The sequence below is a fragment of the Rana temporaria genome, chromosome 2, assembly GCF_905171775.1.
Source record: "Rana temporaria chromosome 2, aRanTem1.1, whole genome shotgun sequence".
NCBI classification, from domain to species: domain Eukaryota; kingdom Metazoa; phylum Chordata; class Amphibia; order Anura; family Ranidae; genus Rana; species Rana temporaria.
The window spans coordinates 229,030,700-229,057,956 of record NC_053490.1 but is presented as its reverse complement, the minus strand read 5'-3'; the positions used below and the strand labels follow the sequence as shown (position 1 = coordinate 229,057,956).

At 40.6% G+C, this 27,257-nt stretch overlaps 1 protein-coding gene across 1 annotated transcript; it reads right to left on the bottom strand.

The window, feature by feature from the left end:
* Positions 1-8,344: 8,344 nt before the first annotated feature.
* On the bottom strand, positions 8,345-23,334 carry LOC120926526 (toll-like receptor 8). Its single transcript, XM_040336517.1, has 2 exons — positions 23,076-23,334; positions 8,345-12,467 (listed from the first exon to the last, which is right to left on the bottom strand). Exon 2 carries the CDS (start codon positions 12,459-12,461, stop codon positions 9,336-9,338), a length of 3,126 nt encoding a protein of 1,041 aa, XP_040192451.1. The 5' UTR covers positions 12,462-12,467; positions 23,076-23,334; the 3' UTR covers positions 8,345-9,335.
* Positions 23,335-27,257: the final 3,923 nt, after the last annotated feature.

Genomic DNA, 27,257 nt, shown 5'->3' with positions numbered 1-27,257 from the left:
CCGCCAAGTCCAGGGTCTCCTCTAGGCCCCCCAGGTCAGGGTCTTCTCTGCACCCCCCCAGGTCAGGGCCTCCTCTGCACCCCCCAGGTCTGGGCCTCCTCTGTACCCCCCAAGGTCAGGGCCTCCTATGCACCTTCCAGCCCAGATACCCCTCTGCACTCCCCAGCCCAAGGCCTCCTCTGCACCACCATCAGGGCCTCAGGGCCTTCTTCACATTCCCCAAGTCCAGAACCTCCTCTGCACCCCCCCCCCCCCAGTCCAGGGCCTTCTTTGAAGCCTCCTCTTCTCTAGGATGCCTCACGCAGAAAAGACATAGGCTGTTTGGGCACTGGGCAGGACTAGGAGGGAGACCTGAATGTCCATTAGATTTGATTGGGCGGACACCCCCCAGCCCCCCTAATTTTGTCCCTCTCATGGTTTCCAGCAATGTGAGAAAAGCAAATTGCGGCTAGACTGACAACATTTGTTGAGAGGGGCAGAATGCTGCCTGGCTGTCTCGTACCTAATTAGGGAAGATATCCAGAAGAGTTGAAATCCTACGCTTTCCCTCCTGATCTGGAACCTTTCCCTATCACTAATGCTGTTCCTAAAAAACGGGGGTTCCTTTTCCTCCTCTACCCCCTCACATAAAACATGCCAAACCCGGGAGCTAGGGTCTTAAATAGGCTCTGCCTGAGCCAGGATGACCGCTGGAGTCACATGGGGGAACAGCATTAAACTGGATTGCTTCTCCAGTGACCCCTGAAACCATGTTCCACATGACTTCCCCTCAGCTGCAGAACCGCTACGGTTGAGCGGCACCTGCAGTGGAGAAAACAGACTGCACCTGCCTACATGAGTGTCTCCAGATTATTATTTTTTCATCATTGATGACTGTAGGTACATCATCTTTATTGTGAGAGGGAAACCCCCCTGCAAGTATCACTTATTTTACACAGAAACTGTTCTTGTTTTCCTGGTCTTGTTCTGGCAAAGAATATTATGACACTGTGTAATAATAGGCTTGTAAGACATTACTGTGTTTCTACTGAGGATTAGAACAGAATATTGTATTGAGTCCATGTTTCCTTTTTTTTATTTTGTGTTTTGTTGTAGGGTTGGGGATATTTTTCGAAATTTTAAAATTAAAGGGAGGAATACGTAATATCCTGCCGTTTAAGGTACGAAGATAAGGATATTAAAAGGAAGAGAGGAACTGAAAGGGAATATACATGAGTTTATAAAGTTTAATCTGTATATATGGAAATGTGTAGGGAAATGTGATTACTCTATTAATATTGGAAATTGATGAGAAATTAACTATGTATGTACATAATGGTGGATGTGTAATGTAATGTAATACTTTACCTCCCTTGAGTATAAATAAAGAATATACAAAAAAAAGAACAGAATATGTGCCAGAAAAAAGTAACTTTGCCTCTGCTGCCTATTTGTACAGGTCTGCTGTGCCTAATGGTAAATCTGACTCATGCACACTAGCAGACTAGAATACTGCAATCAATGAGCAGCAAATTATATCACCTGTGATGTATTTCAGTTATATTGCAAACCTAGAGTATGCTGTCCAGTTCTGGGCACAAGTCCTCAGAAAGAATGTACTGGAAATGGAGCGAGTGCAAAGAAGGGCAACACATTTAATAAAGGGTCTGGAGGATATTAGTTATGGGGAAAGGTTGCGAGCACTGAACTTATTCTCTCTGGAGAAGAGATGCTTGAGAGGGGATATGATTTCAATTTACAAATACCATACTGGTGACCCCACAATAGGGATATAACTTTTTTGCGAAAAGAAGTTTGACAAGACACGTGGCCACTCATTAAAATTAGAAGAAAAGAGGTTTAACCTTAAACTACGTAGAGGGCTCTTTACTGTAAGAGCAGCAAGGATGTGGAATTCCCTTCCACAGGCTAAGTCTTAGCAGAGAGCATCAATAGTTTTGAAAAACTATTAGATAAGCACTTGAACGACCACAACATACAGGGATATACAATGTAATACTGACATATAATCACACACACAGGTTGAACTTGTGTCTTTTTTCAATATCACCTACGATGTAACTATTTAAAGCGGTTCTCCCATGCCAAATCGTTTTTTTTGGGGGGGGGGGTAGTTCAAAGGACCGTAGGAAGGGTTAAATAAACTCACGTTTCGTTGGTTAAACGTCCGCTCCTTTCGCTTACAGTCTGCAATAATCAGTTATATTCATATGTGTGCGCCGTCGCCATCTTCACTGTGGGCATTAGAATCCCACCAGCAGCGACTTCCTGCTTTCGCTGACGCTGTAATCCCAGCATGCACCGCGCGATCTCAAGCATGCACACTCTTAGCAGGGAGCAGCGGCGTCAGCGTCTCTGTTCCCCTAACAACGGCTGGCGTTCCCGTCCCGCCCCCTCAGATGTAAACACAGCCCTCCTTCCTTTGTTGATATCGCACGTCACTTCCTGCTGTAGAAATCGCGCGATATTTGTTATCACGGCTGCGTGAAGACAGGGAGCTCCTAGAGTGCTCTGCTCAAACGGGAAGTGATGCAATGCCTGTATTATTCCCGCAACGATGCAGACCGGAAGCCTCAACAATTATACAGGTACTGTACAGATTTAGAAAACGAAAACATAGTTTTTTAGCGTTTTGGCTAGCGCAAGTGTAATATAACTAATGTTGTAATTAGGGTGGAGCTCCGCTTTAACTATGTAATGGCCAGAATAAATATTATTAAACTGCTTAGGGAAATTTTTCCTCTTGGTGCCGAGGAAAGAGGGAGAGCAGAGCACCTCTATTCAAGTATTCACCTGCCAACTGGGAAGCGAGCCTTGGACTGGGGACACCTGGGGGGCCAAGCAGCACCTCCCAGATCACACTTTACCCGCTGATCACAAGAAGCTTTCAGGAAGAGATTCTACAGCGAGCATGCTGTACGATTGTTTTATCCTCCTCCTTGATGTATCCTGGACAGGGAATCACTGCAGTTTCAAAGCTGTTTTTCCATCCAATCCAAGTTCCACGTCCTGCTCCTCTGAAATAATATCTTCAGACCCACGGGATTAGAGACAGAAGAGAAGAGTCTCCATAGTGTAGTAATTAAAAACTCTTTGGTTTATTTAAAAAAAGTAACATGACAGTTTAAAAATGGCATAACAAGCCAGCAACAAAAAACATGTCAAACACAGGGTCTTCCGGTCATGGCCGAACTGGAAGTGAGAGAGCGTCGAGTCAACATCGGAAGAAGAGCGGAGGGAAGAGGACAATGGAGAAGACCGGGCAAGAGCTAGCAAAAGAGCGGGCAAAAAAGCAGAAGAACCCGGCAGAAGACAGCGGGAGAAGAGCCGGAGAGCGTGGAGAATAGGTCGGAGAAAGCGGAGAAGTCGGAAGAGACCCCTGGAGCTGCCTAATAAATTATTTTAAAAACCTGTGTAGTGTGTTTTATTTTTGACACTTTTTATTCCAGGTGAATGGGTAGGGGTAAGATGTACCCCATACTCATTCACATAGGATGGGGGGCTGGGATCTGGGGCCCCCTTATTAAAGGGGGCTCCCAGGTTCCGATAAGCTCCCCGCCCTCAAACCCTGACAACCAACTGCCAGGGTTGTCAGGAAGAGGCCCTTGTCCTCATCAATATGGCACAGGGCCCCACCCCCTTTCCTGACCTGCCAGGCTGCTTGCTCGGATAAGGGTCTGGTATGGAGTTTGGGGGGACCCCCACACTGTTTTATTGGCGTGGGGGTTCCCCTTAAAATCCAAACCAGACCGAAGGGCTATTATCGCAACCTCCTTGAAAGATAGCAGAAAACCGGGTAGATCCTCTTCATCTGCTCTGGCTCTCTCATCAGATGAGCCTTCTGAGGGTGAAAAATCCCTCTCTGGAGATGAGGATCATGTTCAGTCTGAGGACTCAGAGGATGAGGGGATTCCTGCTACCTCTCTGTCACTAAAAATGCAGGTGCAATATTATGCAGAGATGGCGTGTGCCACTTACAAATTGCCTCCTGTTGAAGCTTCTAGGTCCTCTGTTTCCTCTTTGGGATCTAAGAAATCCCTGCAGGCTGCATGCTTCTTTACAGTTCATCCCTTGCTGGATAAACTGATGTATGATGACTGGGTTCACCCAGATAAACTGCTTTCTCCTCCTAGGCAGTTTTCCCTCCTTTATCCTATGGAGGAAGGTTTCACTAAGAAATGGGGGGTACCTGCTATAGATGCAGCTATTTCTTGTGCAAACAAAAACCTTACCTGTCCTATAGACAATGCACAGGGTTTTAAAGATCCAACTGATAAAAAGCTGGAGTCCCTATTAAAAGCCTCCTCTGCCATTGCTGGGGCTGTAGTTGCAGCCATTGGTGTATGTCAGTTCCTCAAGTAACAATTGAAGCAGATTAACCTCCTCCCTACAGAGGAGATTGAGGTTTATGAGGACCTTCCTAAGGCCTTGTGTTTTGCGATTGATGAGATTATGGACTCTGTTCAGCAAGCATCCTGCATCTCCTGCAGGTACACATGCGCAGGTCCCTTTGGTTAAAACATTGGGAGACAGAGGTTTCTTGCAAGAAATACTTGGCAGTGTTTCCCTTTGGGGGAGGACGCCTGTTTGGGGATGACCTGGATAAATACATCCAAAAGATTACCGGAGGCAAGTCTACTTTGTTGCTGGTTAAGAAGAAGAGTAAATGTCCTTCATTTAAGCTTTCTCATTCTCCAGGCAGTGGCGACGGCCTCCCCCATCTAACACTAGGGGAAAGGCCCAGGGCCAAGACCAAGTGAAGAAAATGACTTGGGGTTCAAAGTCTAAACAGACCCCCTGGCACTGGGGTAACTACATAACCCATTAAGTAATTAAGGCTCTGTGTCCCATGATGTATTCCCAAGAAAAGGATTTTGCAGGTAAGCTGTATTAAAAAATCAGATTTTTTTGTGCTCATTAATGCAGAGTGTTTTGGTGTTTAGTTCTGATTGGTTCACTAAGTTTCCCAGAACTTTAAATTGCAACTCACATTTTAGGCATCCTCTGCAATAGGAATTTCAGTTTTGGTAGGATACTCCACAAAGGGTTAATCGCTTCTAAAGGGATGCAGACCCTGAAGCTTTTCTCATTAGAACAGGAAGAGTACACTAGGTGACTTTAATGACCAAGTTAAAATCCCTGCACTGTATCTATAGGGCAGGTCACAAGAAGGAAGGTTAGGAGGACCCCCAAAAATCAAACAGCTCCTGAGGGGATCATTGTTATACTCTTATTATTCTGATTACAGAAACATGCTTAGGATTTGATACATACACCACTGCTATACTGTTAATAAATAAAAACGTATATTTTAGATTTCAAGGTATTAGCCATCTATCCTGTGGGCCAACCTAATATAGTTTATTTATTAAATGCTTTAATAATTTTTTCTTTTACTTTTTTACTCTGTGGAGCTGATTTGGTAAAGACAAATATATTACATTTGCAAGGGAATTTTGCCTAGAATACCCAACCACGTCCAAGGAAAAGACAACATGCTTTTTTGCTTGCACTAAGCTTTGGGGAAAATCCTCTTGCAAAGGGAATTGTTTTTTTTCCTTAGTAAATTAACTATTAAGGTGACTCTGCTGAAGCTATGAGCAAAAGGAAAGCAGATAAAAGCAACAGGCAGCAGTAAATTTAATTTTTGTTCTTGGGATTACATACACTTAATATAATTCCAATGCATAGAACTGCCCAGGAGGACATTAATTTACAGGACACCTATGATAAATGTCATACATATTAGTAAATATTAGTAAATTGTTCATGTAAAAACATTTTTTTTTATGTAGGTTTACTGAACACCCCACTAAATGAATTGTATTTGAAAGTACTGTTTATGACACACAGTCCTCACAGAAAGAAGTTTGAAATATACGCTGATAGAAAAACTAAGTTTGCAATGAATAACTAGACTGTAAATAGATTTCTAAATAGTTAGGGGCTTTTTACCTTTGTTGTCTTTTTGATCTTACAGCATGTGATTTCCATGGGACTTTTGAACGTTGACATGTTTTGGGCAAATCTTAAAAGATTTGAACTTGTCTGGAACTTGATCTACTTTGTCCTGATCTGTTTATTCAGTGTAATACTGGCTTCATGTGTGGCACTTGTGTTGCTTTGAGTCATATTTCAACCAAATACATTTTCTAGTTTAGGAGAAACAAACACATTTTAAGTGGAAGGTTATAGCTTATAATTGTCACTGGTTTGGAATAAATGTCCCTCTTTTGGAACAAAGGGCCAGATCCTCAAAAGGGATACGCCGGCGTAACTGCTGTTACGCCGTCGTATCCCTGTTTCTAACTATGGAACTGATCCACAGAATCAGTTTTTCATAGTTAGGCAGAAGATCCGGCATGTGTAAGGGACTTACACTGCCGGATCTTAGGATGCAGTACCGCATCCGCCTCGGGTATGCAAATTAGCACTTACGGAGATCCACAAAGCTTTTCAGCTTCGTTTTTTCTCCGTAAGTTTTAGTTTGCAAACGCAAAATTAGGGCTGCTTTTACAAAGTGTAAACTGTTTACACCATGTAAAAGCAGACCCTTCTGTCCAGCGACGCGATTTTTTTTTGTTTTGAATTTTTTTTTTCCCGCCGTATCTTTTTTTTTTCCCGACGCAACTTTATTGACCCGTCGCAATCCACAAAGCTTGGCGTAACGTAATTTTGCGCTATGCACGTCGGGAAAATGACGTCACGAGCATGCGCAGTACGGCCGGCGCGGGAGCGCGCCTAATTTAAATGGGAATCGCCCCCATGAAAAGAGGGCTTGCGCCGGCGGAATTTAAGTTACACAGCCAAAATTTTCTAGGTAAGTGCTTTGTGGATCGGGCACTTAGGTAGAAATTTTAAGGCAGTGTAACTTAAATGGTAAAATTTACATTACGCCGGATCTTTGTGGATTACCCCCAAAGTCCCTCTGTCCTTTTTCTCCTCATTTGTCCCTCATGTTGGTCTGATGTATACAAATATAGTATATGTATATAAATATATACACTCTTTAATCATCAAAAAGTGTTTTACAGTGCTACATTTATCATCCCATTTTGAAGTGTTCTGTTTGTACATTTGAAAAGCCATTATAAATGAATACTATTGTTAAAAAAGCACTTGTGGGTTTAACCAATTGTTTTTGTGTATATAATGTAAAGGGGGCGTGTTCTTTGCCGACATCCTTTTTCTGGTAGGTGTCCCTGTTTCCCATATCAGGAGGTATGGTGGAAGTATACGTTATACTTTTCATTTGGTTGCTGGATACTTGTATACTGGAAAAAGCTGTGAATAAAAGTCGATTACAAAATTGCCAGGAGCAGGTTTATTCTCAAAAAATGTTATACACTAGTCATAAATGTATCTTAAAAATTGAACAGTAGATTACAATACGTAAATAATAAGAATGTAAAGTTGATATTTTATTTTAACCACTTAAGGACCGACTAACGCCGATATACGTTGGCAGAATGGCACGGCTGGGCACAATCACATACCTGTACGCGATTGTTAAGTGGCCAGTCGTGGGTTGTGCGCACGGCCGCGACCCGGTCCGAAGCTCCGTGACCGCGGCCGCTGGAACCCGTGGACCCGATCGCTGCCGGAGTCCCGCGATCGGTCCCTGGAGCTGAAGAACAGGGAGAGGTATGTGTTTAAACATACCTTCCCCGTTCTTCACAGTGCCACTGTCATTGATCGTCTGTTCCCTGATATAGGGAAAGGCGATCAAAGACGTCACACGTCCAGCCCCGCCCCCCTACAGTTAGAAACACATATGAGGTCACACTTAACCCCTTCAGCGCCCCCTAGTGGTTAACTCCCAAACTGCAATTGTCATTTTCACAGTAAACAATGCATTTTTAAATGTGTCAAAATTGGCCGATGTGTCCGCCATAATGTCGCAGTCACGAAAAAAATGCTGATCGCTGCCATTAGTAGTAACATTTTTTTTTTTTATAAAAATGCAATAAAACTATCCCCTATTTTGTAAACGCTATAAATTTTGCGCAAACCAATCGATAAACGCTTATTGCGATTTTTTTTACCATAAATAGGTAGAAGAATACGTATCGGCCTAAACTGGGGAAAAAAATGGTTTTTTTTTATATATATTTTTGGACGATATTTATTATAGCAAAAAGTAAAAAATATTGCATTTTTTTCAAAATTGTCGCTCTATTTTTGTTTATAGCGCAAAAAATAAAAATCGCAGAGGCGATCAAATACCACCAAAAGAAAGCTCTATTTGTGGAAAAAAAGGACGCCAATTTTGTTTGGGAGCCACTTCGCACGACCGCGCAATTGTCAGTTAAAGCAACGCAGTGCCGAATCGCAAAAAGGGGCCTGGTCCTTTACCTGCATTTTGGTCCGGGTCTTAATTGGTTAAAATAATCAAAAAAATAATCCCTAAATTCTCACACACTTCTTATTCTTTTTGCCCTACACAGATATCAAGAAAGGTATTCAAATCAAAGTATTTTAAGTGGAAAGTTTGTTTGGCATTGGGACATTTTCACCAATATTTCCTTTTGGAATGTTGTACTGAGAATATTTGACACAAATCAATATGGAGCACCCAGCAATGCTTACAGTGGAAAGCTAGCTCAGGTATGGCGCAACATTGGTGACAATATCTTGTCCTCTTGTTTATACATTATTATTATACATGATTATTATACACGATTATACATTGTGACATACAGTAATTTTGATAAAATTAAAGCCTTTTATATGCACATTCAAAGGATATAGTTGTTATTCCTTCCCCATTAGTAGCAGGATAGTATTATTTTCTTTTGTGGGCTACTAAAATTCTTTAGAGAAAAGGGTAGGTACCATAAATACAGGGCTTTAATTGATAATGTAACAACTACACCAAAAAGAAGTAATGCACAATACCATAGCCATGCTTTTTCTTATGAAATACAGCAAGAGGTCTAAACATTTTCTTTAAACTAAAACAAAACAAAAAGCAATACAAATCAGTACATACATTTATCCATCTATCTAAGTAAACATACTTTCTCTAAACCTACAGCATCAGATAAAGTTACATGGCAGCTCCTCTTTTAAGCTGGCCATACATTGGTTGAAATTTAGCTGCTTCAGCAGGGACCAGCCAAATTTTGATCCGTGTATGGCCTCTGTGGTTGAAGAAAAGTCTACTGATCAACTTTTTCTTAACCACCCTGTTTGAAAATTTGCACATGATCGGCACTGCTGGCTATAGTTGGCAGCGCTGATCCGTATGTTTTGGGCTATTCACTGCAGCTGTGGGAATGCTGTATTTTTTTTATAAATAGACCTCTTTGTTTTTACCATTAATAAACAGCCAATCAGCGAACAACACCTATGGAATCAGTGTAGAGATTATTGTATCGACTGATGTTTTCTGTCAGTAGCACATTTTTTACTTTTTGCCAGAATAAGCTTTTTGCATGTGGATTTTTGGGCCATTCCAGAATAGAACTTTTGCAAATTTTTTTCCTCAGCCTGAGATACTGGGAATGCTGTAGAACAGGCTGTAGCAAAACTATGACTATAACATCCTGATTTTCATCCAGTAGTTTTTGCATAGCCAAATAAAATGCTGTTCTGAATTTTCCACTTTTCACATAGTTTTTTGTGAGAACAAACAGTGTTTTTTTGCTTAAATTTATGCTCTCTGCAATGTTATCAATAATAGCTTTTCCTGGCTCCCAATCTCTTTCCTCTAAGCAGAGAAGTATGTGTTTGGCTCCTCTGCTCTCCAGCTGGTCACATAGTTCATTAAAGACCCAGTCATTGACAGCTGGGTCCTTCTCATCATACGTGATGAATGCATCATATATAGTGTCTGCGCTAGAGACTTTGTTATACTTTAATCTTGCCATACACCAATGATATATATACCATATATCCCAGTAAAACAAATTACTCATAATAGGCAATGCAGTCAATGGCACAATTAAAACAAATGACACAAGAAACAGTAGCAATTCTGTGAGATCCATATTACAGGCATGTATATCAAATAAGATAATTCCTTGCTTCTTCCAATTATCTGGAGTGGCACAGGTGACATCGGTGGCCAGCCGTGGAATATTAACATTGTTGCTATTAATCCAGTTTATGAAGTCAATAATTTCACAGGTACACTCAAATGGATTTCCTTTCAGTCTTAAAACTTTTAAATAGTTATCATTACCAGACAAAAAAATTGATCTATTTATATGTTGAATGTGATTGTAACTTAAATCAAGGGTAGTGAGGCTACGGAGCTTAATAAGAAACGCATCTGTCAAAGTTTGAATGTAATTATGATTTATGATTAGAGTCTCCAGTGAATTTGTATAATTGTACAAGTGTGCCATTATCATTGTAATCTTATTGTGACTTAGGTCAAGAACCTTGAGGTTTTCAAAGCATGTCAGGTTTTTCCAACCGAAAAAAACTAATTCATTATGATGTAAGTAGAGCTCAGTAAGACTTGCAGGCAGTTGGCACACTGCTTCCTCGGGAATGGAGTAAAGTCTGTTGTAGGAGATATCGAGAACTGACAGATTTGTAAAATTATGGAAAAGACTGTAGTAGCGTTTGTCACCTTTTTTCCATAATACATCCAGACGGTTTCCAGCAAACCGTAATTCTTTCAGGGAGGAGCTATAAACCGGGGACTCGGTTAGAGTTGAGATTTCATTCCAGCTTAAGTTAAGAACTGCAAGTTTTGCCAGATTTTCAATGAATTTAAGGTGATGAGTTACACCTTGTACAATGAAATAGTGCTTGTTATAACTCACATCTAATACCTCCAATTTTTTCAATTCCTGAAAAGCATTGATGGAAGCAAAATCCAGTTTATTGAACGATAAATCCAAGTATGCTAGGTTTTGCAAGTATCTAAATTCTGTCCCGTTTAAATTTTGACCCATGCCATTCGAAGACAAATTTAGACATGCTACATCAGAAAATGGATTGAATGCTTCGGGGTCAATAACAAAGATACTGTTCAGACTTAGATCCAATGTTTTGCCATATGCAGTACATTGAGGTTTTACCAGAGAGTTAATTGGAGTAATTATTTCTGGGGATACTCTACTAAAATGCTCTACACCATTGTATTTTATGTCAGTTGGCTGATTGTTGTAAAATGCTTGTAGGCCTTGGCTTTTTAAGGTGCTCTCTGAAAAAGGTGTTATTCTATTTTCAGACAAGTAAATTATTGCTAGGCTTGGAAATGTTTTAAACACTTTAAAATCAACCTGACAAACAAAATTAACAGATAGGTTTATAATGTTTAATTTGTTTAGCTTTGTAAGAGGAGCTAAGTTTTTGGATGTGATGTCTTTGAAAACATATCCTTGTATATGCAACTCTCTGAGGGAAATTAATTTTGAAAAATTGTCAGAAATATTAATATTATTTGGATATGCCTGCAGATTGTAGTTATATGACAAGTCAAGTTTTTCTAAGGTTGGCAAGTAAGAAAAAAAGTCTCCTATTGCCATTTCAGTCATTAAGTAATTTAATCTAAGATTTAGTTCTTTCAACTTAGTCATGTTTTGAAACCATGTTTTTGATACAGTAGTAAGTGAAGTACTTCCAAGATGGAGCGCGGTCAAGTTTTTTAAATATTGGAAAGCAAAGTCATTTATTTCAAGAAAGCCTTTTCCAGAGCAGGGTTCACATGGATATGCAGCATTATAACATCTTGGACAATTTCCACTTAGAAGAAGAACTTCTAAATTGAGTAAGTTTTTGAAATCATCTCTGTGAATAACTTGTATTCTGTTATTGCTTAAGTAAAGTTGTTTCAATGATGATGGCAGATGCAGAGGCACACTGGTTAAATTGTTAAATGAGAGGTTAAGTACTGTTAATTCCTTGAGATCAGAAAATGTTCCATTTTCAATATCAAGAACACCTGGGCATGCATTGCCATAGTAACAGTTATGGCCTAGGTAAAGTTCCTCCAAATATCGGAATTTTGAGAGACTTGTTTTGTTAATCACAAAAATGTTGTTATACTGGAAACTTAGTGTTTTAATATTTTCAGGTAGTCCCATGGGAATTTCACAGAGATAGTTGTGATCAATGAGAAGATGTTCTAGCTTGGTTAATTTGGTAAAGGTTTCATTATTGATCTCCAGACCTCTTTTGCATATATTGGGATTATTAAGTCGCACCTTTGAATAGTGGTTCCAGTTAAGGTCTATTTTTGTAAGATTATGCCAGTGCTGAAAAGAGGGATTATAAATAGTATCAATAAGGTTTTGACTTAACAGAAGTTCCACAGCATTTGATGTGTAGTTGGTGGGAGAAGGTACGGTTTTCAGACTTCGAGCACTGCAGTCAAAAATAACAGATTTGGTATTTTCAATAATCGCACATGGAATAGTTCTGTTGGTCGAAATTGTTCTGGAAAATCCAAAGTCGTAGTTTATTAGTAACACACACAAAAGATTCTTCAACAGGCTTAACATTTTGTCCTGAAAAAAGTAAAAATATTAGATAGAGGTTTTGCAGTTATCACATTTAACATTTGCTTTTTCAATCAGTTTAATAAACATTAGGGAACAAAGAATAGTCATTAGCCTGTTAGTCTATTCTCATTTAAATATTATATTTGAGGAAGTGAAGAGAAGAAACAAGTAATCTTAGGTCGCGTTCACACGATCAGTCCATCCGATGACAACGGTCCGAAGGACCGTTGTCATCGGTTAACCGATGAAGCTGACTGATGGTCTGATGTGCCTACACACCATCGGTTAATGAACCGATCGTGTCAAAACGCAGTGACGTAAAACACAACAACGTGCTGAAAAAAAGAAGTTCAATGCTTCCAAGCATGCGTCGACTTGATTCTGAGCATGCGCTGGTTTTTAACCAATGCTTTTGCATTCTAAAGATCGGTTTGGACCTATCGGTTAGGGGTCCATCGGTTCAATTTTAAAGCAAGTTCTCTTTTTTTTGACCGAAGGATAACTGACCGATGGGGCCCACACACGATCGGTTTGGACCGATGAAATGGTCCTTCAGTCCGTTTTCATCGGTTTTGACCGATCGTGTGTACGCGGCCTCAAAGAGGACCTTCACGCTCCTTAACCCCCAAAAATTCCTTAATACAAACTGTCCATGAAAATTTTAACACTTGGCAACCCTTCTTAAATTTTGCCATGTGCAGGAACCACGTCTCAATCTCATTTTGGCAGATAGGCATTAGATAGAAGGCTCTGGTTTTCTATTACCATGAGATTAAGGTGATTCCTGTAGGTTTGTGTTCAGGGTACTGGTGAATTTTTGTACAGATTTGGCAAGAAGAATTTTATTTAACCATAATTCATTGTATGGTCTTTGAAATGTGGCCAGCAGACTAAAAAGGGCTAAATAAGGAGACTTTTTGATAAGCCTGTGCCCTCACTATAAAAAGGGGGGGCAGAGAACCCAAAGTGTTAGTGTATTAAGAGGTGCTGTAGATATAAAGCTAGGGACAGATGAGAGATCCTGGATGCAGACATATGTTTCTGGAATCTGCCATATGCACATAATCGTTCAAGTAAGGGAGAACTAATTCTGATTGCTAGCTCTTTGGCCAATTAACCTCATTGATACATTTTTGCTTCCATTATTGGGGAATTTTTTGTCTTTAATTGTATTTTATGGCTGATTTGAGGTTAGAGGGTACTTTTAGCTGCAGTCTTGTCCATGGCAAACTTTTTCTTTCTTGAGGCTGCAAGTCTTTATTAAAATTGGCTGATTTAGGGGGTGGTATTTTGGATCTTTATTTTATTTAAAAAAAAATCATATGTTGATAGGGTTTCAGGTTTGGGGATCTCATGCAGCAGCTTTCATTAGTTACTGATCATTTGTTTTTGGAGCTGCCTTTTATTTAGAAAAAAAAGGGCAAGAGTACCTAGACCACCTCAGATTTTATCACTCATGTTCACTCCATCCCACTATTCCTTTAGATAAAAGAAAGATAGCCATACATCAGTGAAAGTATATGTGAACTCTTACCTTGTAAAACAACCCATTCAGTTTAAAATAGAAATGAAGGGCAAAACATTTGTGTATATACACAGTATATAACAAATTATAAATACTTTTTTTTTAACCACTTAACATCCGCCCGCCGTCAAATGACGGTGGGGGCGGAATGCTCTATTGTTCCGACAGGACGTCATACGACGTCCTGTCTTTTAAAGCCTCTAGGGCGTGCGGGCGCATGCACCCGTCACGTCGCTGGGAACACTGTGCGCGTGCCTGGCGGCTGCGATGGCCGCCGGGCACCCACGATTGCCCAGTAACTGTGCAGGGACGTGGAGCTCCGTGTGTAAACACAGAGCTCCACGTCCTGTCAGGGAGAGAGGAGACCGATCTGTGTCTCTCGTACATAGGGACACAGATTGGTCACCTCCCCCAGTCACCCCCCACAGTTAGAACACACCCATGATACACATTTAACCCCTTCCCCGCCCTCTAGTGGTTAACCCCTTCCCTGCCACTCACATTTATACAGTAATCAATGTTCACTGTATAAATGTGAATGGTCCCAAAAACGTGTCAAAAGTGTCCGATGTGTCCGCTATAATGTCGTAGTCCCGAAAAAAAAAAACGCAGATCCCCGCCATTACTAGTAAAAAATAAAAAATCATTATGTCCCCTATTTTGTAGGCAATATAACTTTTGCGCAAACCAGGTTATTGCGATTTTTTTTTTTACCAAAAATTTGTAGAAGAATACGTATCGGCCTAAACTGAGAAAAAAAATATATATTTTTTAAAAAAATTGGATATTTATTATAGAAAAAAGTAAAAAATATTGTGTTTTTTTTCAAAATTGACGCTCTTTTTTTGTTTATAGCCCAAAAAATAAAAACCGCACAGGCGATCAAATACCACCAAAAGAAAGCTCTATTTGTGGGGAAAAAAGGACGTCAATTTTGTTTGGGAGCCACGTCGCATGACCGCGCAATTGTCAGTTAAATCGATGCAGTGCCGGAAGCTAAAATCTCGTTTGGGCAGGAAGGGGGTGTATGTGCACAGTAGGCAAGTGGTTAAATAAGTGATCACATAATCTCTGCTCTCAGCTACATAAGGGGCTGGAAGAGGTGGGGGTGGAGAAACAGTATTACACTGACCTTCCCATTGATTAGCTGAAAAGTCTGATCATTGGAGAACAGGCAGGATGTTCTCCTAGCATAGCCAGAAAACTGATCACACTGAAATAGATGTGCTGTCATGCCTAGCGTTGTCAGTTTGAAATAGAAAAGCAGAGGGCCTAGCAGGATAACCAGGTATTTCACACAAAATAATCATTACAAAGAGAACAGGATACTGTACTTTTTAACAAAAAGTACATGGTACAACAGACACATATCAGAAATATTAAATGTTGGGGTAACATACTCATTAAGCCAATTAGTCCTTATTGAAATAATCCTGCTGCTGTCCAATTTTACAGTACTGTATCCTCTGCAGTATCTATTTTTTTTTTTAGTAAAGCCATAGCTTGTTGTTTTTGTCCCTAGTAAATTTGGGCCTAGCCTTTCTATTTAAAACTGTCCTGCTGCTAGACAATTTTTACACCGATGTATCAACTGTGGTCTCTTAATTTTCAAAGTCGTTCTAAAGCCTACATTTTTTTTACCTTAATGCATTCCAGTACCCTTAAAGTTCCAATACCTGTATCTCTCCCCCACCCATTATACATACCTGACTTCTCACTCAATCCAGTGCTGTGCCCATCTGTAACAACTCTGTCCTCTCTTTCCACTTTCACAGGCTTTGCTGTGGCAGTAGGAGCAAGTCTCTCGCTGCTGTCAGTCAAATTTTGTGATGACGGTGTGGGGGTAGGGCTGAACTCTGTCTGTATCTATGGAAACAAGCAGCATGGCTTGGGATCAAGCCGGCTGGTGTGTCACAATAGGAAGAGGCTTCCTGTGGTAGCACACCAAGAAGAGGAGGAGCCAGGAGGGCTGGCAGGGACTCCAGAAGAGGAGGATTGGGGATGCTCTGTGCAGTTGTATTAAACAGAGCAGATAAGTATAACATGTTTGTTATGAAAAAAAATCGACTTTGCAATTAGTTTGACAGAAATTGGCTAGTTTCAAGACAGTATGGAGCAGGGACAGCCTCAGAGAACTACTAGCCAATTTATAAATGATTTAGATGGGTGCTACTGTTGTATGTAAACCAACCTGATTGTAAATAAAAAAAAAAAAAAAATCCACAGCCAAATATGTGTTCCATGCTGTTGTTGAGACTGTCTGTAAAAATCATACTGTGCGCTTTAGGCATCTGCCAAGGATGAAATTAGTGTAATTTCAATGTTGTCCTCTAAACTGCAATAAAATACATTCTCTCCATTGTATGATATATATATATATATATATATATATATATATATATATATATATATATATATATATATATATATATATATATATATATATATATAAAACTTTTTTTGCATTGGTACATGTGCCTAATGACAGTGCCCCGCTTCCCATGTCTTTGTTGGACAGTAGTTAGCTTACTAGCCCTATAAAAGACCATCATTTAATCAGAAGGTTCGATCACCAAAAACTTAAAGCGGTGCTTCACCCATAAAAACGACTTTCCCCTATTACACTGCCTCCCCGCATTACAATACGATTATGCCTTTAATTTTTTTTTTGCTGCTGTACATACCTGGGTACAGCTATTCACCCGTGTCCTCCGGGTTGCGAGTCCCGCGGGAGTGGGCATTCCTAACATGGCGGTGATTGACGTTTTGACTAAAAAATGAGCTCCCCCCCGTCGCGTAAGCCGCGTCACGACTGGCGAAAGGAGCCGAACGGCGATGCGCAGGCGCAGTATAGCGCCGACTCGCCGTTCGGCTCCTTCCGCCAATCCTGACGCTGCTTACGCGACGGGGGGAGCTCGTTTTTTAGTCAAAACGTCAATCACCGCCATGTTAGGAACGCCCACTCCCGCGGGACTCGCAACCCGGAGGACACGGGTGAATAGCTGTACCCAGGTATGTACAGCAGCAAAAAAAAATTAAAGGCATAATCGTATTGTAATGCGGGGGGGGCAGTGTAATAGGGGAAAGTCGTTTTTATGGGTGAACCACCGCTTTAATTCAGTCTATGGGTTTGATTCACACAATTTTCTTTGGACCCTTGGTGCATAGAACACAGGCAGGTACACCTAAAGCCTCGTACACACGACCGAGGAACTAGACGGGCGAAACACATCGTTTTCCTCGTCGAGTTCCTTGTTAGGCTGTCGAGGAACTCGACAAGCCAATTTTCTCCATTCCCGTCAAGGAAATAGAGAACATGCTCTCTTTTTGGTTCGTTGAGTTTCTCGATAGTTTCCTCAACGAAAATGTACACACGACCGGTTTCCTCTGCAAAAAAATATCTCCCAGCAAGTTTCTTGCTGGTTTTTGCCGAGAAACTTGGTCGTGTGTATGAGGCCTAACCCTAATAAGGATCTCATTTGATCCATGAAAAAACTGTCATCTTTACTTAGGACTTCTTATACAGTACAAAATATAAAATCTTTTATTGAAGTTATTTAAAAGTTTAGCAGTGTGAACAGAAAACTCCACCAAGTCATAGTAGCAATGCATCAGCTTGAAAAAAGAGACAAGAGTGGCTCAAAATATTATTTTTTTTATAGCTGAAATAAACAAAAACTTAACTAATATATAAACACCATGCAAACAATATGCTTGGTGGGATTTGAACTCTTCCTGGAAGTCCACTGTCCTTGTCATGTATTTTCTTTTTTTCTTTTATTTTCATCGGAGAAGGCATGTTCAAGTCAAGCAGACAATAGTACAAGACTAGTACAACAAATAGCTGTATACCAGTGTATACAGTGTGAATATCCAGTAACTATGTGAGGAAGATTGAGTACAAATGTACACCAACAGGACTTCATAATGTACATGTCAAACCTGCATTCAACATTTCTTTTCAGTGACCTAAACAGAGAGGAGGATCCCTTATAAACTGGTCACCATTGGATAAATCATAGGTCTCTTGTACAGTATCTTTATGTACTGTACTGTATATCCTTCTCCAGGCATATTTGCATTGTGGGCTTTTCATTAGATTTCAGGTATGTAAGGTTTTTGTGGCCTGGGTATTTACAGATATCTTTGTTTAACCACTTCCAGGATGGCTCTCCTGCGTTAATCGTTGTATATGTACGGCAGCTCCTTTTAGAGCCATAGCAGGCAGGGGACCCGATGCGTGTGGCCGGCGGGCACGATTGCCGCTGACCACCCGCGGTCGCAGGGACGAGAGCCAGAACGGGGAAATGTGTCAAAAGTCCCCGATCTGTCCGCCACAATGTCGCAGTCTCGCCAAAAATCGCAGATCGCCGCCATTACTAGTAAAAAAAAAAAATTATAAAAATAAATCTATTCCCTAGAACTTTTGCGCAAACCAATCAATATATGCTTATAATATAAGAAGAATACATATTGGCCTCAACTGATGAAGAAATTTGTTTTTTAAAAACATTTTTGGATATATTTTAATAGCAAAGAGTAAAAAAATATGATTTTTTGTTAAAAATGTTCGCTCTTTTTTTGTTTATAGCGCAAAAAGGTGATCAAATATCACCAAAAAGCTCTATTTGTAAGAAAAAAAAGGAAGTCTATTTTGTTTGGGTACAGCGTCGCACGACCGCGCACTTGCCAGTTAAAGTGATGCTGTGCTGTATCGAAAAAAATGCTCTGGTCATTAAGGGGGTAAAACCTTCCGGGGCTGAAGTGGTTAAATACTTTTAGGGCCTGATCCACAAAAACCCAGCGTAACTTATTTTTTCCCGTTTAAGTTACACCGCCGCAAAATCTCTACCTAAGTGCCCGATCCACAAAGCACTTACCTAGAAATTTTGAGCGGTGTAACTTAAATCCGTCCGGCGCAAGGCGTTCCTAATCTAATGGGGCGAGTCCCATTTAAATTAGGCGCGCTCCCGCGCCGGACGTACTGCGCATGCTCCCGACGTTATTTTCCCGACGTGCTTTGCGCGGTTTTACGTTGCGCCGGGTTTTGAGAATCGCGACGGGCGTAAAAAAAAAACAGTTTACACCTTGTAAAAGCAGCCCTAATTTTGCGACGGCAAACTAATACTTACGGAGAAAAAACGAAGCGTAAAAGCTTTGTGGATCTCCGTAAGTGCTAATTTGCATACCCGACGCTGGATTTCGACGAGAAATGCCCCCAGCGGCGGCTGCGGTACTGCATCCTAAGATCCGACAGTGTAAGTCCCTTACACATGTCGGATCTTCTGCCTATCTATTGGAAACTGATTCTGTGGATCAGTTCCATAGATAGAAACAGGGATACGGCGGCGTATCAGTAGATACGCCGGTGTATCCCTTTTGTGGATCAGGCCCTTAGTTACTATGTTTGACTGGCTAATATGACATAACTATAACTACATAAACCAACTTGAACTAAATACATGGGAAATTGGAAAGACTTCCTTAATTTGTGTGAGAGTTTAAAAAAAAATAATAACTGTAGGGTGTTATTGCAGGAATCAGTTAACAAACCTCAAAATTATACAAAAAGCACTACATACATACCATAACACAACCAAATCCTTCCCCTTTTTAAAAAAAAAATCATCTGAGAAACCCTGGATGCATTTAAGAGTTTATTGGCACTCTTAAACACTTCAGCCCCGGAAGATTTGGCTGCCCAATGTCCGGGCCATTTTTTGCGATACGGCACTGCGTTGTTTTAACTGACAATTGCGCGGTCGTGCAACGCTGTACCCAAACAAAATTTACGTCATTTTTTCCCCCACAAATAGAGCTTTCTTTTGGTGGTACTTTATCATCTCTACGGTTTTTATTTTTTCCGCTATAAACAAAAGAAGTGCAACAATTTTGAAAAACAAAAACAAAACAATGGGGGTTATTTACAAAAGGCAAATCCACTTTGCACTGCAAGTGCACTTGAAAGTGCAGTTGCTGTAAATCTGAGGGGTAGATATGAAATGAAGGGAAGCTCTGCTGATTTTATTATCTAATCATGTGCAAGCTAAAATGCTGTTTTTTATTTTCCTTGCATGTCCCCCTTGTACCTACAGCAACTGCACTTCCAAGTGCACGTTCAGTGCACTTTCAGGCATAGTGGATTTGCCTTTAGAAAAATAACCCCCAATATCTTTTACTTTTTGCTATATTAAATACCCCATTAAAAAAAAAAAAAAAAAAAAACATTTCCTCAGTTTAGGCCCTTTTCACACTACAAAATAAATCCGTTTTAATAATCCGTATTAAAATCCGTCAGATTATACGTCCTTTATAACATATCATTAAAGTCTATGGGATTTTTTTATGTTCCGTAAAGATCCGTAATAGTCCGTTATAACGTACGTACGGACGTTAGTTATTACGGAATATGTGACGGGTCTTGCACTAATTTTTTTTCCGTTGCAAGTAACGGATATATTAACGTCCGTTATATTTTAACATTGAAGTCTATGGCGCACGGACGTTAGTAAATGTCTCCGTAAATGTCCGTTATGTTAACGGACGTTAATTTTACTGAGCATGCTCAGTAAAGACTTCTGGAGCTGGACTTCAAGAAAGGGTGAAATGGTTTTTATTAACGGACGTTAGAAAGGAATGATATAACGGATGTATACGGATATATACGGATAAACATTATCCGTTTTCAATAAAGGAAGAATAGTAAAATATTTATCCGAATGTATCCGTTATTAAATCCGTTAATAAACGTCCGTTAATAGGTGTAATAACAGTAGTAACGGATATTATAAAACGGACATACAATCCATAGTGTGATAGAAGCCTTAGATCGATATGTATTCTACATATTTTTGGTAAAACATATAAACAAACACAAGGATAAATCAAGCGCTCTCCAGAAAAAGTGAAGTATAAAACTAATTGAGGAGATGAATAGATGTGGAGGGAGAGAAAACTAAAAAAGGAATGAAAAAAGACTGAAAAAGACACCAATCTTTAATGTTAAAAACAGGTATTCATATCAAGGTGTCACTCACAAGGTATTAAATAACAAAAAGCTTATCTGTAGTAGTAATCTTCCGTTTAGGACATTCAGGGTGAAGCTGCTCCGCTGGTCCTGGAATGGTGGGATGGACGCCCTGATCAGTACAGCACTACTGTTGCCAGCAGGAGCGGGACAGTGAGGGTCTAATGCTGGCAAAGGAGAAGGGCGTCTAGGTGTTTAACACCACCATCCACTGCTATAGCGGGATGGTGAACCGATGCTGAGGAGGAAGGGGGACAGGCGCTCGATGGAGCGCAGCGGTATGACGTCACTTCCGGGTGTTTGGTCACGGGGAGTGAGTGACACCTTGATATGAATACCTGTTTTTAACATTAAAAACGTGAATACTACGCTTAGAGGGCGCTGCTTTTTGTCTTCTTATATTTTTGGTAAAAAAATCGCAATAAGCATATATTGATTGGTTTGTGCAAAAGTTATAGCGCCTTAAATAGTGGGTAGTTTTATGGCATTTTTATTATTATAATTTTTCTTACTAGTAATGACGGCGATCTGTGTTTTTATCAGGACTGTGACATTATGGCGGACACATCGGACCAACATACAGTATCTTGCCTACTAAATGGGTGCAATTTTAATCCTGAGATTCATTTTGTGCAGCTAAACCTTGTCACCCTTACCCACTCTGTTGCTTGAAAGGGAAGATTCCCAGCAGAAAATCATATTATTGGAAGCTGCAGTCCCTTTCAGAAGCACATGACAAAAGCTTGCATTCCTTGGCTGCACTGATTTATTTTTTACATTCGGAATATCTACATCACCATGGACCACATTTTATGTATATATTTCTCTTATTTTTCACATGTGTAAAAAAAACAACTAGAAAACTAGAAAAAAAAAATTGTGAAAGCTGTAGCAGCAATTCAAAGAAACCACCAAAATGATCTTGTGAGAAGGAAAATCTAGGAATCTTAGTAATAGAATAACAAATGAATACAGTACACACTGAAATATTAACAATAATACATATGTTACACTCAAGTAAAATAAAACCCTATTAAAGTAAAGTAGATTCCGGGTCTTATGCCGCGTAAACACGATCGGAATTCCGACAAGAAACCCGTGGATTTTTTTCCGACTGAATTTTGGCTCAAACTTGTGTTGCATACACACGGTCACACAAAATTCCCACCGTCAAGAACGCGGTGACGTACAACACTACAACGAGCCCGAGAAAAATGAAGTTCAATGATTCCAAGCATGCGTCGAAATGATTCCGAACATGCATTTTTTTTTGCGCATCGCAATTGCATACAGACAATCGGAATTTCCGACAAGAACTTTTCCCGTCTGAAAATTTGAGAACCAGCTCTCCAATTTTTGCTGACAGAAAAAGTCCGATAGGGCCTACACGCTGTCAGAATTTCTGACCAAAAGCTCACATCAAACTTTTCTTGTCGGAAATTCCGATTGTGTGTACACGGCATTAGTGTTTGCTAGCACTCCTACTGTTTTAATAATAAAAAAAAAAAAATCTGGAAGGAACAGCAGATTCTGAGAACCTCTCACTGATTTATTAATGGCAAAGTTAAGTGTGCTGTAAACTGTATAAGAACAGGAAATTCATAAATTCAAAAATTTGATTGGTAGCTAAGGGCTAATCCATATCAGTGCTCTTTGACTAGTCATTAAACAAGCCATTAGCTCCTGAGCATAGGGAAAAACCTCAATCCAATGTCAATAATTCAGGGAAATAAACACTTGAGAAAAAGTTACCAATTTTGAAATTGGGCCACACAAAAAGGGTAGTATACAGCAGTTTAAAAGCAGAAATATTTTATATTAGTGATTAAAAAATATCCAAATATAAGCTTTTCTTCTATTGGGCTCAAAGTTTTACATTTAACATTATAACATTTTTGACTGATTATTTTGTACAAAAAAAAAAATTAAAGTATGTTCATTTTATAAAACAATACACGCATCTCTCAGCAATAAAGAACACTCCAGAGTGTATTTATACACAGTTCCAAAAATACATCGGTTTTTATATATTAAGTAACTACAATGAAATGAATAAACTTACCAGATGGTGATGCCCAATCCTAGACTAAAACGAGCCCAGTGTTTCAAATTCCCAAATTGTGGCAGAAAACTTCATGTGACGAACTAGGAAAGAAAAAAGGTTCCTCGGTAATCTAGAATATATTTTCTTAAACAGTTGAAAGCTGTGCTTAACTATAGTACATCTGCATTACAGGAAGTAATAAAGCCAGTGACAAAAGTCCAGAGAAAACTTCAGTTGGTAAAAAGGGAACTTTACACGTAACTCGTGATGAGCTATAATTATTAGTATTTGTTGCTGTCAGTTTATTTTCATACTGAAAGCTGCTTTGATTTTTCAAGTTTGCAACTTGCTACATTCTTCTAGTAGAAATACTGTATATATTGTGAAAATGTGTAAGCAGTGGAGGAGTACAAACACAAAGAATATAGTTGTAAGCGCCAATACAAAGCTTAGCTGTAGGGTCCAAGAAAACAAAAATATAGTTGCCAGTATAAACTGGTCAAACATGTGAGAATATGGATCAGCTTACTTAACCACGTAAGACCCGGACCAAAATGCAGCTAAAGGACCCGGCCAGGTTTTGCGATTCGGCACTGCGTCGCTTTAACAGACAATTGCGCGGTCGTGCGACGTGGCTCCTAAACAAAATTGGCGTCCTTTTTTTCCCACAAATAGAGCTTTCTTTTGGTGGTATTTGATCACCTCTGCGGTTTTTATTTTTTTGCGCTATAAACAAAAATAGAGCGACAATTTTGAAAAAAAATCAATATTTTTTCCTTTTTGCTATAATAAATATCCCCCAAAAATATATAAAAAAACATTTTTGCACATATTGCAGCCATGTCCCCCCACATATATCCAGCCGTGTCCCCCCACATATATCCAGCCGTGTCCCCCCACATATATCCAGCCATGTCCCCTTATATATTGCAGCCATGTCCCCCCATATATTGCAGCCATGTCCCCCCACATATTGCAGCCATGTCCCCCCACATATATCCAGCCATGTCCCCCACATATATCCAGCCATGTCCCCCCACATATATCAGCCATGTCCCCCCATATATTGCAGCCATGTCCCCCATACCTAGTAGATGATGATGCCGCCGCCGCCGCCGCATTAATCAGCGTGCGGGGAACATTACAGGCAACTTTCGTTTGAATAGCTGTCCATTCCTTGCCGCGCCGTGTATAGACACTCCCCCTTGCTCGGGATTGGACAGGTCTGTCCAATCCCGAGCAATGGGGAGTGTCTATACATGGCGCGGCGGGGAATACAGCTATTCAAACGAAAGCTGCCTGTAATGTTCCCCGCACGCTAATTAACGCGGCAGCGGCGGCTTTGCGGTATGCGGCGGGGGACAGGTATTCTATTCAGGCATCGGGGGCATTTGCGGGAGTACTGGTATCGGTATCAGAACAACCCTAATTATCACAGCAAAAAATGCATTTAAAATGCATTGTTTACTGTGAAAATGACAATTGCAGTTTGGGAGTTAACCACAATGAGGCAATGATGGGGTTATGTGTGACCTCATGTGTGTTTACAACTGTAGGGGGGGTGTTGCTGTAGGTGTGACGTTATCGATTGTGTATCCCTATAAAAGGGATCACACAATCGATGCCGCCGCCACAGTGAAGAACGGGGAAGCTGTGTTTACACACAGCTCTCCCCGTTCTTCAGCTCCGGGGACCGATCGCGGGACTCCAGCGGCGATCGTGTCCGTGGGTCCCGTGGTCCCGGAGCTTCGGACCGGGTCACGGGCACGCCCACGACCCACGGCTGGGTACTAGCACAGGACGTACCTGTATGTGCCCAGCCATGCCATTCTGCCAACGTAAATGTGCAGGAGGCGGTCCTTAAGTGGTTAAAGGGGTTGTAAAGGTTTGTTTTTTATTTTCTAAATAGGATCCTTTAAGCTAGTGCATTGTTGGTTCACTTACCTTTTCCTTCGATTTCCCTTCTAAATGTTTTTTTTCTTCTTTGTTTTCTTTGTCGGAATTTCTCACTTCCTGTTTCTCCTCAGTAAGCTGTTCAGTAAGCTGTTCTGGCTAACTAACCACCACTCGGATGATGGTGGAAAGCTTACTGAAGGGGAACAGGAAGTGAGAAATTCAGACAAAGCAAAAAAACATTTAGAAGGGAAATCGAAGGGAAAGGGTAAGTGAACCAACAATGCACTAGCTTAAAGGAACCTATTTAGAAAATAAAAAACTAACCTTTACAACACCTTTAACCACTTAAGGACCGTCGCACGATGATATACGTTGGCAGGATGGCACGGCTGGGCACATGGACGTATATATACGTCCCCTTTAAGAGCCCAGCTCTTTTTCCCTGTTCCCTGATATAGGGAACGACGATCACTAATATCACACGTCCAGCCCCGCCCCCCTACAGTTAGAAACACACATGAGGTCACTCTTAACCCCTACAGCGCCCCCTAGTGGTTAACCCCTTCACTACCATTGTCATTTTCACAGTAATCAGTGCATTTTTATAGCACTTTTCGCTGTGAAAATGAAAATGGTCCCACAAATGTGTCAAAAGTGTACGATGTGTCCGCCATAATGTCGCAGTCAAAAAAAAAATTGCTTATCACCGCCATTAGTAGTAAAAAAAATATTAATAAAAATGACATAAAACTATCCCCTTTTTGGGAAAAAAAAATGTTTTTTATATCTTTTTTGGGAATATTTATTATAGCAAAAGGTTAAAAATATTGCATTATTTTCAAAATTGACGCTCTATTTTTGTTTATAGCGCAAAAAATAAAAACTGCAGAGGTGATAAAATACCACCAAAAGAAAGCTCTATTTGTGGGTAAAAAAGGGCGCAAATTTTGTTTGGGAGCCACGTCGCACGACCGCGCAATTGTCAGGTAAATGACGCAGTGCCGAATCGCAAAAAGGGGCAAGGTCCTTAACCTACATATTGGTCCGGGTCTTAACTGGTTAATATGGACTTAAGAAACATTATCATGATCAAAAATAATATTTCTGTGCTGACTACTAGGATATAACATCAGATATTACATTGGGTCAAAGATTAATAAATCTGTACTTATTCTTTCAACATAAGATGGTAGAAATACTCAGGGCCTTTTTTCAGCGGGAATGCGGGGGAACGCAGTTCCGGCACCTCCAGAACAGAATGTATGTAATGGCGAAGGGGTGCTGTGGTGTGTTGGAGGGTCTATTGATGTTGTCTGCTTAGAAATCTATTGTTGCTGGAGGGAATCTATTTTTGTGAAGTAAGGGAGTCTATTGTTGCTAGGGAGTTCTTTCTTTTGCTTGTGAGGGGTCTATTGTTGCTGGGGCGGGTCTTATGTTACTGGGAGGTCGGTTGTTGCCGGGAGGGTTGTACTGTTGAGGGAGGGGTCTATTGATGCTGGCTACTGGGAAATCTATTGTTGCTGGGGAGGATCTATTGTTAAGGGTGGGGGAATCTGTTGTTCTGGGGGGTGGATCTTTTGTTGCAGGTGGTAAATCATTGCTGGGAGGGATCTACTGTTGAGGGAGGGGTCTTTATTGCTGGGCAGTAAAGGGTCTATTGATGCTGGCTTCTGTGAAATCTATTGTTGCTGGAGGGGATCTATTTTTGTGAAGGAAGGGAGTCTATTGTTGCTAGGGAGTTCTTTCTTTTGTTCCTGAGGGGTCTATTGTTGCTGGGGCAGGTCTTATGTTGCTGGGAGGTCGGTCGTTGCTGTTAGTTTTGTACTGTTGAGGGAGGGGTCTATTGATTCTCGCTACTGGGGAATCTATTGTTGCTGGGGAGGATCTATTGTTGCGGGTGGGAGGTCTATTGTTCTGGGGGGGGTCTTTTGCTGCAGGGGGTCAATCGTTGCTGAGAGGGATCTATTGTTGAGAGAGGGGTCTAATGTTGCTGGCTGCTGAAGGGTCTATTGATGCTGACTGTTGGTAGTCCATTGTTGCTGGGGGTGGATCTATTGTCGCTGGGGTGTCCATCATTGCTAGATCTATTTTACTGCCTTTCTTGTTATCATTAACGAAATCCATACATAATACTTGGCACCATAAAATGATACTTTCTCTAAAGAGGGTGGTACCGGGAGGTGGGTAAGGGGTGGAACCAAAGAACAGTGCTCGGAGGTGGGTAGGGGGTGAATTCAAGAAGGGAGAAGGGGGGAGGAGTTCCTACACCTATTCTCTGTGAAAAAAAGCCCTGGAAATACTAAA